General features: G+C 39.4%; 2 protein-coding genes across 2 annotated transcripts; both read right to left on the bottom strand.

Moving 5' to 3' along the window:
* Window positions 1-344: 344 nt before the first annotated feature.
* fgf2 (fibroblast growth factor 2) lies at window positions 345-7,362 on the bottom strand. Its single transcript, XM_085469794.1, has 3 exons — window positions 6,738-7,362; window positions 4,020-4,123; window positions 345-556 (listed from the first exon to the last, which is right to left on the bottom strand). Exons 1-3 carry the CDS (start codon window positions 6,910-6,912, stop codon window positions 371-373), a joined length of 465 nt encoding a protein of 154 aa, XP_085325920.1. The 5' UTR covers window positions 6,913-7,362; the 3' UTR covers window positions 345-370.
* Window positions 7,363-10,273: 2,911 nt separating this feature from the next.
* On the bottom strand, window positions 10,274-14,155 carry bbs12 (Bardet-Biedl syndrome 12). The gene is made up of 2 exons (XM_085469748.1): window positions 14,080-14,155; window positions 10,274-12,425 (listed from the first exon to the last, which is right to left on the bottom strand). Exon 2 carries the CDS (start codon window positions 12,409-12,411, stop codon window positions 10,507-10,509), a length of 1,905 nt encoding a protein of 634 aa, XP_085325874.1. The 5' UTR covers window positions 12,412-12,425; window positions 14,080-14,155; the 3' UTR covers window positions 10,274-10,506.
* Between the last annotated feature and the right edge of the window lie 3 nt (window positions 14,156-14,158).

The raw sequence follows: 14,158 nt of genomic DNA, 5'->3' as shown, positions 1-14,158 counted from the left end.
AGGTTGAGCAGATAGCTGTTTTGAATCCTTATGGAGAGAGTTATGTTAATTTTTTTTTTTTAAAAACCCACTGTGTTGTACTGCTGTTTAACTGAGATGCACTAGGCAGCTGGCTCCAGTTGGTTGGTCTACAGTAAAATTCTGGTTAATAATAATAGTAATAATAATATTATAATATAATAAAAGGTATGACTATATGGTGCTAATTTTAAAGTGAAGCTGAATAATTGCAGACATGTTTATGATAAAATAATAACTGTTAGGATCTAACAGTAAAGCTTCACAGCTATTTTGGGCAATGCTGATGGCTTGCTTCATTGCCGTCACATCTTTTCATTCAGACATCAGTATCTCTCACTCTGAGCCCAGATTAGCATTTAGCAGACATTGGGAGAAAGAGAATTGCCTTTTGACCCGGTCCAGTTTTGCTTCCAGACTTGTACTGGCCAGTCCGCTTCAGCGCCACGTACATGTTTGGGTACTTCCTGGAGCGGTAGGTGTTGTAGTTGTTGCTCTCGAGCCGCTCTAAGAAGTAGCACTCATCTGTTGCTCTTCTCTGTAGAGAAAGACACAGAAGAATAATGCAAATAAAATATAACTGTTATGCTGTCTGCAGTGGATTTAACTGTGCCGCTTAGGTATAATTTCAGGGGCTGGAGATTAGAAAGCTACTGGGACACAGTGCCACCTAGTAAACTTAGATCAACTCACGAGCTAAGAACCTAAGAAGACTGTGACACTAGTTTGTAATATAGTTTAAGATACTCTGTTTGCTGAGTAGCCTTATCAGTATCCTCTGCTTAAACAGGATTTCTGTATAAAAATCAATCTAAGGGGCATCTTGTTACTTACAGTGGCATTTCATCACATCCTTTATTTTGTATATACATACATATATATATAGGAATTTTGAGTGAAAATGTTTACTTTAATATAATTGATTTAATGAAATATGATTGTTTAATATATTCTGTAATTAAGTTTCCACCTAAAATAACTTTGTAACTAAATGCAACCTTTATTTTGACTGTTGTTTATTTACTCTGTGATTTGTGGTAATAAACCCACTTATTTAATAAAGACAGTCATACCTTTCCATGAATATAAGGACAATGTGTGCCGTAGTTGAACCTCACTAAAAATAAACAAGTCACGATGTCAGTCAAAGAGAAACTTGAAATTAACAGGACTCTTATAGGAATCTTATTGGAGAATGCTAAAGATGACAATCTTTAAAGTAAATGGTATGATTCTTGTGTTGCCACGTTGTTGTCCATCTATTTTTACCCAAGATTCTTTCTTAGATTTGTCCTTTGTAGAAAACGTCTGGCCAAAATCATGCTGGGCATTGACTCCCTATGCTCGGTCCAACTAAACCCTTTTGTTTAGTTTCTGTTTTTATTTGACTGTGACTGTGCTGCTATTAGTCAGAAGACATTTTCTGGAACAACAACTCAGTCTACCTGGTTTAATTCACTGTGCAAAACTCCCAATAATAAAATGACTTTGGTCCTAAAAATGTGTTCGTGGAAATGTTTGTAGATCAAAGAATATTAAAAGCTGACAAAAGTGACACCTGTGTGGTCGTTCAGAGATGCTCTTCTGCATACCTTTGTTATAACAAGTGGTTATTTGAATCGTTGTTGCTTTCCCATCAGCTGAGAGCTGTCTGGCCATCTTCCTGTGATCTCTGGCATCAACGAGGCATTTTTGAAGCAGCAAACTGCTGCTACTGGATATTTTGTCACCTTTTTAAACCCTCAATGTGGTAAATATTCAGACCAGCCTGTCTGGCACAAACAATAACGCAGCCTTCAAAGTCACTTAAATTACCTTTCTATTCCAATCTGATGGTCAGTTTGAACTTCAGCAGGTCATCTAACCATGTCTATGTGCCTAAATGCACTGATTTGCTGCTGGATGATTAGTTATACGCATTAATGAGCAGTGGAACAGATGCACCTACTGAATTAACCAGTCAGGGCATATATCTATTAATGTATATATTTGTGCAATAGGCAGTATTTGTTGATCATATGATTCAAAACAAATCTATCAAGATCCCCTCTCTTTCTAGATGACCCAACTCCAAAGCTAGATTTGGCACTTTCCAGACAAAGTGTTACATCAGCGTCAGTGAATTCTAATTTGCTTGACAACGACTGCTTTCACAATCTCTTGGAAGCAAACGGTAGTGCAGAGACCATCACGTGGGTCTTTTATTGAGCAGAGCGATGCCTTGGGTGGCATTCTGCTGCTGTAGCTTCTCATTAGGAGGAGATGCCTTTTGCAAATGACATGGATTTTATACGAGCCTTCACAACCACCAAACCACATCAGTCACCAACAGTTCACACTTCCACAATAAACAGCAACAACTGTGGCAACAGACCAGCATTGGCATGAAACTGGAGTGGTTTACTCACAGCAACGCTGAAACTATAATAGCTTAGTAACAGGGAAAAGTGCAGTTAGGAATCATTCCAAGACTAAATACAAGTAATGCAAGGCAGCATATCTTTAATTAGATTAAATTATCATTATTTATTTATTTATTTTAATATGCATCAACAGTCAACAAAGTAAAATCACTGGTTCTCATTTGTTCTAAAAAAAAACTTCTGCAATTTTTTGTTGCTTTTATTATGTATTTCCAATATTATTATTATTATTATTATTATTATTATTATTAATAATAATAAAAAAAAAAATAATAATAATAATAATGTCTTTTTTTATTAAAAAAATAAGTACTGTTCAATTTTCAGTCTTTCAGACCCAAAATGCTTAATAATTTAAGTATTTTTAATAAAAGCCTGCAGTTATAATAATTCCCAATTATTAATAATAATTATTAACTACTCACATGCAGGTATCCACACTGCTGGATAAATACTCAGTATATTAGTGCATCACTAAAACTATTTGTATGGGTTTTTTTTGTTTTTTTGTTACAAAAAAGGAAACTTTCATATATTGTTTTGGAAGATTTGGCAGAGATGACTTATTTAAATGTGTGCAGTTTATGTCTTTTGCTTATTGATTGCATTGATTGATGCATCTTGTCAGTTGTGCGTAACTGTGGTCTGTCATTGTCCCGGCTTTGTGACCCAGTAGTTTGTGCTTGCCTTGAATTGTTGTTTAATATTATGTCTTTTCTCCTTATATTTCTGAGTTCTCTGTCCCTTAATTTTGTTTAATTTAGTTCCATTTCATGTTTAGTCTGTCTTAGTCTTCCCTCTGTGTTCCACGTCCTCTAGTATCTAGTTTCTTGTGTTAGTTATTTGTGTCTCCCTGGGAAGTCTGTTTTGCCTCCATGTTCATTTGCCTGTTTTCCCAGTCGTGTGTCTATCTATGGTTCCTGTGTTCTCTGCTATCTCGCCCTCGTTCTGTCTTCCTTGTCTGGTCTCTGTCTGTTTTATTTTGATAGTCATTGTGTCACGTGCCTTATGTTCAGCTTTGCTTCCTCTCTCTCATTATGTCTAGTTTGTTCCAGCTGCGTTTCCACCTGTCACCCATCCTCTCATTATCTTGTGTATTATCATCCCCTCCTTGTGTGTACGCGTCCTGTTTACTTAGTCATGTAAGTTCTAAAGTTCAGTTTAGACGAGTTTTCTGTTGTTTGTGTTTAGTTTCCCGAACTCCAGCAATAAAGCTGTGTGAGTTCTGAATTTATCTCTGAGTCTGCAATTTGGGTCCGCTAACTGCCAGCCACACACACACACACACACACACACACACACACACACACACACACACACGACAGTGGTCTACTATTATAATTTGAATGTTCTGATGAGTCCAGTGCGAGAGGCTATAAACTTAATTATTTTTAGAATGGGAGGATTTCTTGTCACAGTACTGGAAAATATTTGGTTTCCAAAACACTGCAACCTTAATGCTTCTTGTCACAGAGCTGTCAGTTTAATCAAGTCTGTTTCATACAGATTAGCAAGATCCTTTATGGAACAGAAACAGCACAAGCTTTGTTGATGGAAAGACCGATCCAAGTCACTCACCGCTCCAAACAGTCGTCCGTCTCTGTTCATTGCCAGATATCGGTTTGCACAAATCCCTTTGATGACCACTTCTCCCACTGAGGTTGCCTGGAGTTGAAGCTTTACTGAAGATGAATTAGCAGAGACAGAGAGCAAGTTGTTGTTTAATGATGGGACGTTTAATCAAAGTGTAAAAGTGACTGCTGACTTTAAAAAAAAATGAATTTCTTCATTAAATCACAGCAAGTGTAACAGTGAGCTGTTAGAGAAACAGCTGCAGGTGCATTTCAACATTTGAACTGCAACGAGCAAAAAGACAAGAGGCATAAAACAGAGGAACGAAAATGCTGTTAAATTAACAAACAATTAAGAAAAAGGAAACCTTGATTAAAGGTTTCCTTTTTCTCATAAACAAGCCCACACACCATTTGAACCATGTGACAAGGTTATGTTTAAAGTCAATGAGCTTTAAGTTGCAAGATTTTCCTGACAAAATATCTGACTCTTATACTAGTAGACATTTTAACTTTCTTACTTTCCTTTCCTTAAGGGAGCTTATGTGCCAAAACAGGGACATGCCACTGGGAAAATCACCGCTGAGAGAACTAAGAGTCAGGCAAGTATGCCAAATACCTGGCATGCTCTCATATTTGGGTTTTGTTTCTTTGCCTCTGGACCATACAGGTAAGCGGTACAAAATCAAACCACCACAAAATCAAACAATTCCTGTGACATAACTTATGAATCCTGTAAAAACAGACAGTTACTTTAAAACAATGCATAAAGTCATATTTTGTATGCCAGTTTTCTCTATCAAATACTAAAGTTTTGGGCCAGTGAAGTCTCTGTCTTACTTAAAAGCGCAAGCCTTAAACTCAAATGTAGTTTTTTTTAAACTCATAACATTTTTTACCTGATAAATTCAGTAATATGTATATATTCTTTTCCCCATTTTTTATTTGCATTTTAAATGAAGACAATGAGTCTAATTATGCTGCGTTTAACATCTTTCAAGCATTACATCCAAACATCAGGTCCTGCTTCCTCAGTTGCTGGCAAATGATTTGTTGCTGTGGTTTCCTCTGTATTCATGGCACTGACTGATGCATGTGCCATGAATGAATGAAACATTATTATTAGCACAAATAGTTAAGTTTAATTACCAAAAAACACAGAATGGCATTACATAGTACCTGCAGGCTGTAAGATTGCTTATTCATGATCTTAAATGATTTATTTTTTTATTTCCCTTTTTAAAAAAGAGACATTGTTTTTCTTCATCCAATATATGCTCAGCAATCAAAAAGAATCCAGGGGCCCCTTGAGGTGAATAGGGGATCTCTTTAGAATGAGTCCCCATTAAGGGTAGACACACATCTGTCTATCATTAAGCTAGCTGTTTGGGTGATTCATGTTACAGATCAAAGAGGCAAAAAAAAAAAATAGCAATTGGTCTGAATGTACTGTGGTGTGTTCGATGTTCCTTGGATAGATTATGTGCTGAAATTTTTGTGAATGGCGGGAACCTGATCCCCGCTTCTGTAAAGTGTGCTCTGGGGTCTCCTGTTGTGTCCAGTTTGTATCAGAATTGACCCCAAGGTTCTTGGATCAAAAGTCTCTTACACAAAACACAAACGGATGGAGAAGAGTCCCATCTACATTAGCATGGAAATTCTACTCGAGGACCCTAGGATATATTAGGCAACATTTTTCATAACATTTCCTATTCTTACTGGCAGGTTTGTCTGTAGAAGCTGGCAACTCTATCCGACCCTTAACAAAAGGGCCATTGAGGAAGCACAGCTCAAGTCATAATAACTCTTAAGAACTATTTTGGTAAAAAGCTAAACGATTAATACTAATGGCCGTTGTATGACGAAGTGTGAATATATTCCTTCCTTAAACTTTCTCATGTCGTCTACAAGATGAATCTCTCCGGATATTTCATAAACACTTATAATGAAGTATAATTAAACGCAATTGAATTACCGGTATCCTATAAATAGCCTCTCACTCCTTGAACTGGCATCAGGCATTTGTTTGAAATGTCACACTGTACCTTGTGCAATACACTTCCAAGCATCCAAGCATGTGTTTTCCAAGGAAAAATCCAAATTTCATGTTCCTCTCCTCCCCTCCTATTTACAAAAGCTTAGGGCACATTTAATCAGTGACAGTGACGCACTGAGGAATGCTACAGTTGTCCATTAACATAATCACGTTAATGTTTACCCTTTCTTAAAAAAGGGGGCGCTCAGAATAAATATTAATTCAATGTCGGCACAGATGACTGGTCTGAGGGTAAGATAATTTTTTAACAGGTTTTTATAATAACTTCATCAGCCTCAAAGACGCAGGAACTCTCAGATTTGCTGTCTTTTGTGACGTAAAATATACAGTTAACAGTGTGACTCAGCATGGTGATCTTCATTTGGAGCACTAAAAACATTAAGCATGTTCCATCAGAAGTCCCACTGATGAATAAAAACTGAGGCGTGACTCTTTAGTACTGAGGTTATTATACTTTCCAGAAGGTGACCTACACACATTTGGTTCTTAGTGTTCGCAAGTGGAGAATAATCATAATTCAAATGGAAAATTCACATAATCCCCCTATTATTTATCCACGATATTTAATTTTTTGCTTTGCTCTTTCTTCTCTGTTGCATGTTAAAAACAGAAAATCAAGAAGTGCTGTGTACTGTGTAAAGTGAAAAGAAGGAGACTGGAAGAACTTACTGTGGGGGTCGTTTTTCTCTCGTATTCCATCCACTCCATCAGATTTTATCCTCAAGAAGAAGCCACCATTTTTACAGTACAGCCTTTTAGGGTCCTTGAAGTTCCCAGGAGGAAAACCGCTGCTGCCGCCGTCTTCAGGTGTAGCGGGAAGTGTTGTGATTCCTCCCGTGGCCATCAGGGTTAGGGACGTCGTCTCCTTCTTGAGAAGTGCAGCAGTTCACCGTGGCCTCTCACCTCCTGCTAACTGCTGCCTGTACCCTCTTACCCTCCTCCACACAAACTGATTCTGCTTAACCTCAGAGGTCAGCTTGCTTGAAAGGCCCCCCTCTCAGGGCAGCAAGTGCCCTTTGAGTCCTGAGAATTTGAAGCAGTAACACTTCTACGGACTCCTATGCAAGATCGAAATCTACAATTTGTAGACGCTTGTCTGCCGTTTGTAGAGCTGGCAGCTGCTTTGCCAGTGTACTTTGAGCACACTGGTAGGGGGGATGCATGCAGGTCGCTTCTTTCTTCTACTCTTCTTGCAATGGAGTGTTTAGAGCAGGGCAGCTGGCTTAGATCTGTGTGGAAGGCTTTCCCCTTTGGGCCTCAGTTCGCATGCGCCCTAGGAGCACCAGCACACACACACACATGCTCACGCCCACTAATGCTCACTGATTTAACCAACCCAGCAGAAGTCGGGAAAGGAGAGGAGGGCAAAGAAGGGGGACGTGCAATTTGGACTCTGAGACCCTTCGGAGAGCCAAGAACCACAGCAACCATGTGAACAGAACCAGTGTTTTCATTCATCCAGTCTGTTCAAGAGCAGGAAAAGAGGGACATAATAAGAAAGCCAACAGAGGCATCTTGGTAGTGATTCAGTAAGTGCTATTCATAAGTGAAAAAAATAACAATGTAAAGTAGAAATGCCAGTAGATGAAAAAGAAACCGTCACGAGCCAGTTATTTTAATTGCTATTCTCAATTTTCTCCAAACCAGCTGCCTGGATGATGAGTGATGAAAGTTATTTATCCAGGAGGAGGTCATGCATTTGTCAAAATAGGCACTTACTGTTCTGGGCTTCTGGGCAAACGTTACCACATCTGAAGCTTGTGTGGGACCAGTAGAAAGTCAGCTGTGCTCCTGGTTGACATCATGCTAACAAAAAGTTTTTGTTCGACAGTATCGGCTAAATGCACATATTATATACACATGCAGTGAAAAAAATATCTACCAAATATTATTAGTGATACACATTTATACCTGTATAGTACTGTACAGATAAAGTAATGACATAACAGTTATAACATTGACCTCACCTTACCTCAAGTATAAGCTCAGTCTTCAGGCTTTACACTTTTACATTTCTACATACACAGCACAGCCAGGGGACTAGTAAGGATGTAAATTGACTAGTACTTATATAATGCCTTATCTATACCTGTGTGTTTTCTAACATTCACACACACACAGATGCAAGTCGGGTTTTATCATCTTGCCCTTGGATGCTTTGGCATCAGGGATCCATATCAGGGATCCACCAACCTTCTACCTTAACTATTGCTGCCCATATAGGAATTTTCAAATCAGCATTTGTCACAATCCTGAATACTTATTTAAATATCTTTTCACTGGGAAAAGTTAAATATATGAGAGGTACAATGATGACATATGGATACACTGATCAGTCATAAAATAAAAACCAGCCAGATATCACGTTGGCACAAAACAGCTCCCATCCATCATAGCAAGGACACAGTACCACTGCGGTGTCTTGTAGTATCTGGCATATAATCCATGGTTTGGCACAGGACACTGGCTACAGTTCTTTCAGGATTGTGGGTTATGGCATGGGGCCTCCATGAATCAGGCTTTTCCAGTTTATTCTATGGAAGCTTTATTAGATGGGATCTGCAGCGCCTATAGGCAGGATTAGCATGTTGGGCTATTTTTTTATGTTTCAAACTGCTCTTGAACAATTTTGTGGTGTGGCAGAGTTCAGTATCCTACTATATCCTGCTGGGAGTCTGCTGCTGTCAGGGGGTGTCATTGCCACTGAGGGTGAGGGAAGCTCTGATATATGATATGAGAATATGATATATGCCAGAGAATATCCACATGAATGCTCAGAGTGAAGGTTTGTAGCAAGATGATCAACATTCAGCTTCAGTTCATTTACTTCAGTGGCATAAAGAATTGCTCATTTGGCACGCTTGTTGCGAGGCTGTAATCAGCAGCTTACAATAGGATGGCCGAACTCCTCACCCTATCTCTAAGAGAAATGCCAGCCACTCTTCTGAGAAAACTTGTGACACACTTTTTAAAAAAATGTTCAACTATATTTAAAAAATGCCTCTGGCCTCTGGCCTTTCTCCTCATAATTTTATATTTAAAGTTTTTTCATTTCCTACTTGTCATTGCCCAGAATAAATACTCCATCTATCTGAATCATCTCTCAGAGAGCCCTTTAAGTTTTACGTTATATAAATTTGTTAAGTGATTCGTGCAGACAGAAAGGAGGTGGACTCACCCTGAACTCTCGGATGTGTCACCAGTTTTGGCGTTCCAACCTTCCTCCCCAGTGTTGTGTGTGTTACGTTATGTCATGCCCTCCCCTCTCAATGCTGCAACAACACTGAATGATGTCTGAGTCAAGACTATTCCGTCTCCACCGTAAAACCTTTGTAACACTTTTATTTCACTGAACTATTTTTAGGGTGTAATGAGCTTTGCTCTCTGTGACCTCAGAGGAAATGGAAGACCACGCAAGTCATTGAAACCGTCACCTCTAAAACACAACATGCAAAAAAGGGAAATTTTTCAAGACACCAACCAAATTGAACAGTGCATTGGGAGCAGTTCTTGAATTTTCCAAGTCGTAATCATTTTTACTTATCTTAATATAGGTATTGTATAAATAGCCTATTACAAATTTCTATATATGTATAAGTACTCTAAAAGCTGCCCAAACTGCAGACTTTCAAAATATTTATGTGACCTTTAGGTGATTATGTAGGATGGAAAGTGTTAATGAAAGATTTCCAGGATTCGAATAACTGACATCACCTCTGAAAATGTATTTTAAAGCACAGACACTAGTAAGACTTAACCCAAAACATTTACTCTGTCTGGAGGTGTTCCTTCTGCATCAACCATGCCAGTTATGACACAGAAAGTCATAAAAGAGCCGCACCTGGCACAGAAGCAGTGGCAGCATTCAATGTGAGCAGTACTAGCCAAACTGGAGACACTTAATGAAGCTTAGGCAAATATCATTAAGCAAGTGTTCGAAGACAAAGAAGCACAACAAAATTCAGCCCTCGAGCAGGAAATCTAATTGTGGGTTTGGATATGTAGCAGTATTTTTCCCGGCCTGAAATGTGTGCGAAGTCAACATGTGTTCAAGGATATGTATAACCTAGATCAGGTTAGTCATGATTGTTTTATTATAAAATAAAAGTAATGTTTAAGGGAATTTCCAGGGAGAATAGAGAATCATAATGACAGAGGACACAAGGCCAAGTTAATTAAAAATAAGAAAAACTACATTTCTTGGTTATTCAACATAACTTTATTATTTATTATTTTTTTAATATAAGTTTTAGAAAGAATTCTGAAGACATTCAGAAAGAGGATGTCTCCCCCTTGTGGCAGAAAATAGGTAATAACATTTTTCAAAAGCCCTTCACTGTATTATTTACAGCATATTTTACAAATCACTTTGTTTAGGAAGAAAAAAACAGTTTGTCTTGTAGAGTGAAATCTTTTGCCTGAATATTCTACATGAACATCACAACAGCAAGAGACTGTTCTCGGCAATCTCAGTTTTTTGGTCTACGCCTGTGATAATCTCTGCATCCGTCTGTAAAACCAAGAAAACAAGATCTAAGGCTTTCCTCCATGCTTCCTGTTTCACGCTCAGATTATCATAGATTTCCACTGCTCGTGCTTCATTGGGTTTTGGTGCTGTGAAGACTTCATTATCCTGATTTTCACTGTTTAAGAAAAGTTGTGGGGACTTTGCAGCATTGCCTAGATAGTCCTGCAGTTGTTGGCACACCTCAGTCCTAGCTTTGACTTTTGAAATTCTTCCAGTGTTAACCATTACAGTGGATATGTAATCTATTAAACCATCTGCCATGAGGTCCAACACTACACGCCTGTAGTGGTTGGTTCCTCTCTCACCGTTCTTTTCTCTGTGACACATGACATGATACTCCACTCGCTTTTGTAGGTGATGAATGCAAAGCATTTCTGTCCCACACGCCCCTGGTAGAAGAGCTCTGTCTTTTAGTGCATAGTGTAAGCGATAAGCACAGGCCCAAAACTGGTCCTCCAGGGCCTGAAGCTTTCCATGTATAGAGCTTGTAAGGATTACTGTAACTAGCCCGCTGTTGCTGCCAGTTGAGATATTCACAGCCAGGGAGTACTTCTCGTGGCTACTGAGGTCTTTCCATATTGCAACCTTTGCCCCAGTGCCAACATTTTGCTTGCTCAGTTGCGCAGCAAAGGTTACCGGGACAACTCCAGACAAGCTGGCAAATGTCTTCAAAACAGAAGCCTTCACATTTTCCACTACAAGTATACGATGCCTAAAACAGTGCTGAATCACTTTTTCACAAGCGTGCCCATGGATTAGTATCAGGTTCACTTCCAGGTTCAACAGATGTGTCGCAGTCCGTTCCACCCATTCGTCCTCTTTGCTTGAACTCGAAAACTCTATATGATCCCTCACACGGTGCATACCTGTCGGCCTGTTAAAGCCAAGATGGCGGTAAGAATGTGATAAATCTCCATTTATGAGAACAACCTTCAGTTGTTGTTCTTTTAAGTGATGAGCGACTGTAGCCTGTTCAGCAGATAAAAGAACAACACAGCCAAATACAACGCACCCCTGATCCTCTGGTAAACCAGGGAGCATACAAGTCACCACTTTAGTAATGTCAAACATGGGATAGCTCACATCTTCTTCATTAGTTTTTGACTGCATCTGAATAACTTCGACTACAAGTTTCATTGCATCATCACAACCATGACTCAGTCCCTCAGCAATGTGTACAATGTCAGGAAGCTTAGGCTGAGGAGACTGTAGCAATACTTTGGAGAAATCTTCAGACTTCATCTCACAAAAATGTCTGCTGAGTTTTATTTTTCTCTGTTCACCGACGGTCAGAGTCTTGACGTCAAACTTTATTGTTCCCTGCATGCTGCACAATGCAGGCGATGAATATTTGATGGGTTTCTTGGACACTTTCACAGCACAACTCTCTAACGATGTCACGCCCAGACCATCAATTGAAACGGCACATTTCCTGCAAGCATCCAGACATACATCCATCCCTTCAGACATTGCTGAGATTATGTTCCCTACTGAAATTCCTCTCTGAAGACAGTCCAGGGCAACACGGCTCCAGGCCCCCGCTAGGAACAGCAGGCATCCCGACCCTGTATGGTAGACCTTCTGGTGGGCTTGAATAGTCTCATAAACAAGCTGACCCACTGCACAGGTCAGCTCCATGGTCTCAATAATGCGAAAACACGAGCACACAAGAGCAGACTCCCCACTCTTGTCATCTTGGATAAACTTGTACTTTATACAAGGGCCCAAAGAGGAATGTGAGATTCCTGCCAGCGCCAACAGTTTCTGCAGTCCAATATGTTGTCGATGGTTTATGATTGTACTTCCCAACATCATTCGAGGACTGTGAACTGTAAAAGAAAATTTTTAAGTTTGGTCATTTCTAAACAAAAAAAAAGTCCTCACAAACATTTGCTTTAGTAATAAGTCACAAGGCACAGTAACTAAGTATAGGCCCTCAGATTTCCTTTTCTATCCATCCATTCTCTTCTGCTTAACCTTATTTGAGTCACGAGAGGGCAAGAGCTGATCCCAGCTACCATAGGGTGAGAGGTGAGGTACACCCTGAAGAGGTCACCAATCTGACACAGAGCACACCTCCTGGAAATTCAAATTTATTATAAAGTATGGTACTGTAATCCTCAAATGATAAAAGATTTGTAAGAAACTAAAAGGACGCGGGGGAGGGGGGATTGCGGGAATAGCTTTTTTAAATGGCCCTATTTGTTTTTATGCTGTTTCTTTTTTTTTTTTATGATAGACCATCTTCTACTGCTTCTTTTGCCTGCTCCCTTCAGGGGTCGCCATAGCACATAACCTGGCTCCATCTCTACCTATCCCTACCTCTGTCACACCAACCCACTGCATCTCCTCCTTCACTACATCCATGAACCTATATGTTGTCTTCCTCTTTTCCTGCCTGACCTAATCTATCAACCTGTTCATCACCACTGTGAACAAGAATGGGCTCAGAGCAGATCCCTGATGTAATCCCGCCCCCACTGTAAACCCATCTGTCACTCCTACTTCAAACTTCATCACTATCCTCATAAATGTCCTACACCAGCCTCAGATACTTCTCTAACACTACTCACTCCCTCATGCAGTACCACAATTCCTCTCATGGCAGCCTATTGTATGCTTTCTCTGGAGCTACAAAGACAGCCTGAAACTGTTTTGACCTTCTCCACATGTCTCCATCAACATGTTCAAAGTGAACATCACATCTGTAATTCTCTTTCTCGGCTTGGAGCCGTACTATTGCTTACTGATTGTAAACTCTCTGGTTAACCTAGCCGGAACAACTGTTTTCCTTAGTTTAATGGCATGACGTCTCAACTTTACAGATATTGTAGAAAGTTCTAATCTAGTTAATTAAGGGTTTCAATCATTTTTATGCAGAGAAGCCTTAACCTAAGTCATCACTGTCAACTGAGCTGTTTTCACTGTCAGTGTGGGCTTTTTTTTTTTAAACAAAAAACAAAACAAAAACAAAACTCGTTTTACTCTGATAACAGCAATTAAAATAGCAGCTTGGCAAGTTTGATATTTTGTTTTTTTCCTTTTTTGTCCAGGGAAACCAAACGGTTCATAGGCCTTTCACCCCCTCATCACGTGTCTTTTAAGATTTAAGCAGTTAACAGCCAAGCACTACGAAATGGAAAATCGTATTTGCAGACAGATGGCAATCAGCATATTGACATTTGACAGATATAATGGGTGCAACCCACATATTTTTTAGAGGTAAAACATTGCTACTCATGAAAAACTGATGGGTATTAATTATTCCTCCAACACTAGCAGCGAGTTTTGTCAATGCCTGCACTTCACTCAGCATCTTACAAGTCAGCTTACAAGCTAAGCTAACAAACCAGAGACAAGTTTACTTCAAAACTGCCCGTGTCTGTACCTTAATCCAAGAGCAGAACCCCCCCCCCAGAAATGACTCTGCAAAATGACGCTGTAATACAAACTTTTTACTATCCTCAATGAGTATACTTTTACCTTATTTCAATAGTGTACGAGGCATTTATATTACGCCTGGTCCAGCTCAACCGATTAAACACTGCGCATGCGTTTTGTT

The sequence above is a fragment of the Copadichromis virginalis genome, linkage group LG2 (genome assembly GCF_057382275.1).
Source record: "Copadichromis virginalis isolate Kocher_CV1m ecotype Utaka linkage group LG2, C_Virginalis_male_GT1.1, whole genome shotgun sequence".
Lineage (NCBI taxonomy): Eukaryota > Metazoa > Chordata > Actinopteri > Cichliformes > Cichlidae > Copadichromis > Copadichromis virginalis.
This window is presented reverse-complemented; position numbering and strand designations above follow the sequence as displayed.

Excerpts from the sequence above, each read along its gene's own strand:
- fgf2 (XM_085469794.1), bottom strand. The coding sequence starts at position 6,912 with ATGGCCACGGGAGGAATCACAACACTTCCCGCTACACCTGAAGACGGC. Across the intron at positions 4,124-6,737 it reads AGAGAAAAACGACCCCCACA|TAAAGCTTCAACTCCAGGCA; the intron begins GTAAGTTCTTCC and ends ATTCATCTTCAG. Across the intron at positions 557-4,019 it reads ACGGACGACTGTTTGGAGCG|AGAAGAGCAACAGATGAGTG; the intron begins GTGAGTGACTTG and ends CTTTCTCTACAG.
- bbs12 (XM_085469748.1), bottom strand. The coding sequence starts at position 12,411 with ATGATGTTGGGAAGTACAATCATAAACCATCGACAACATATTGGACTG.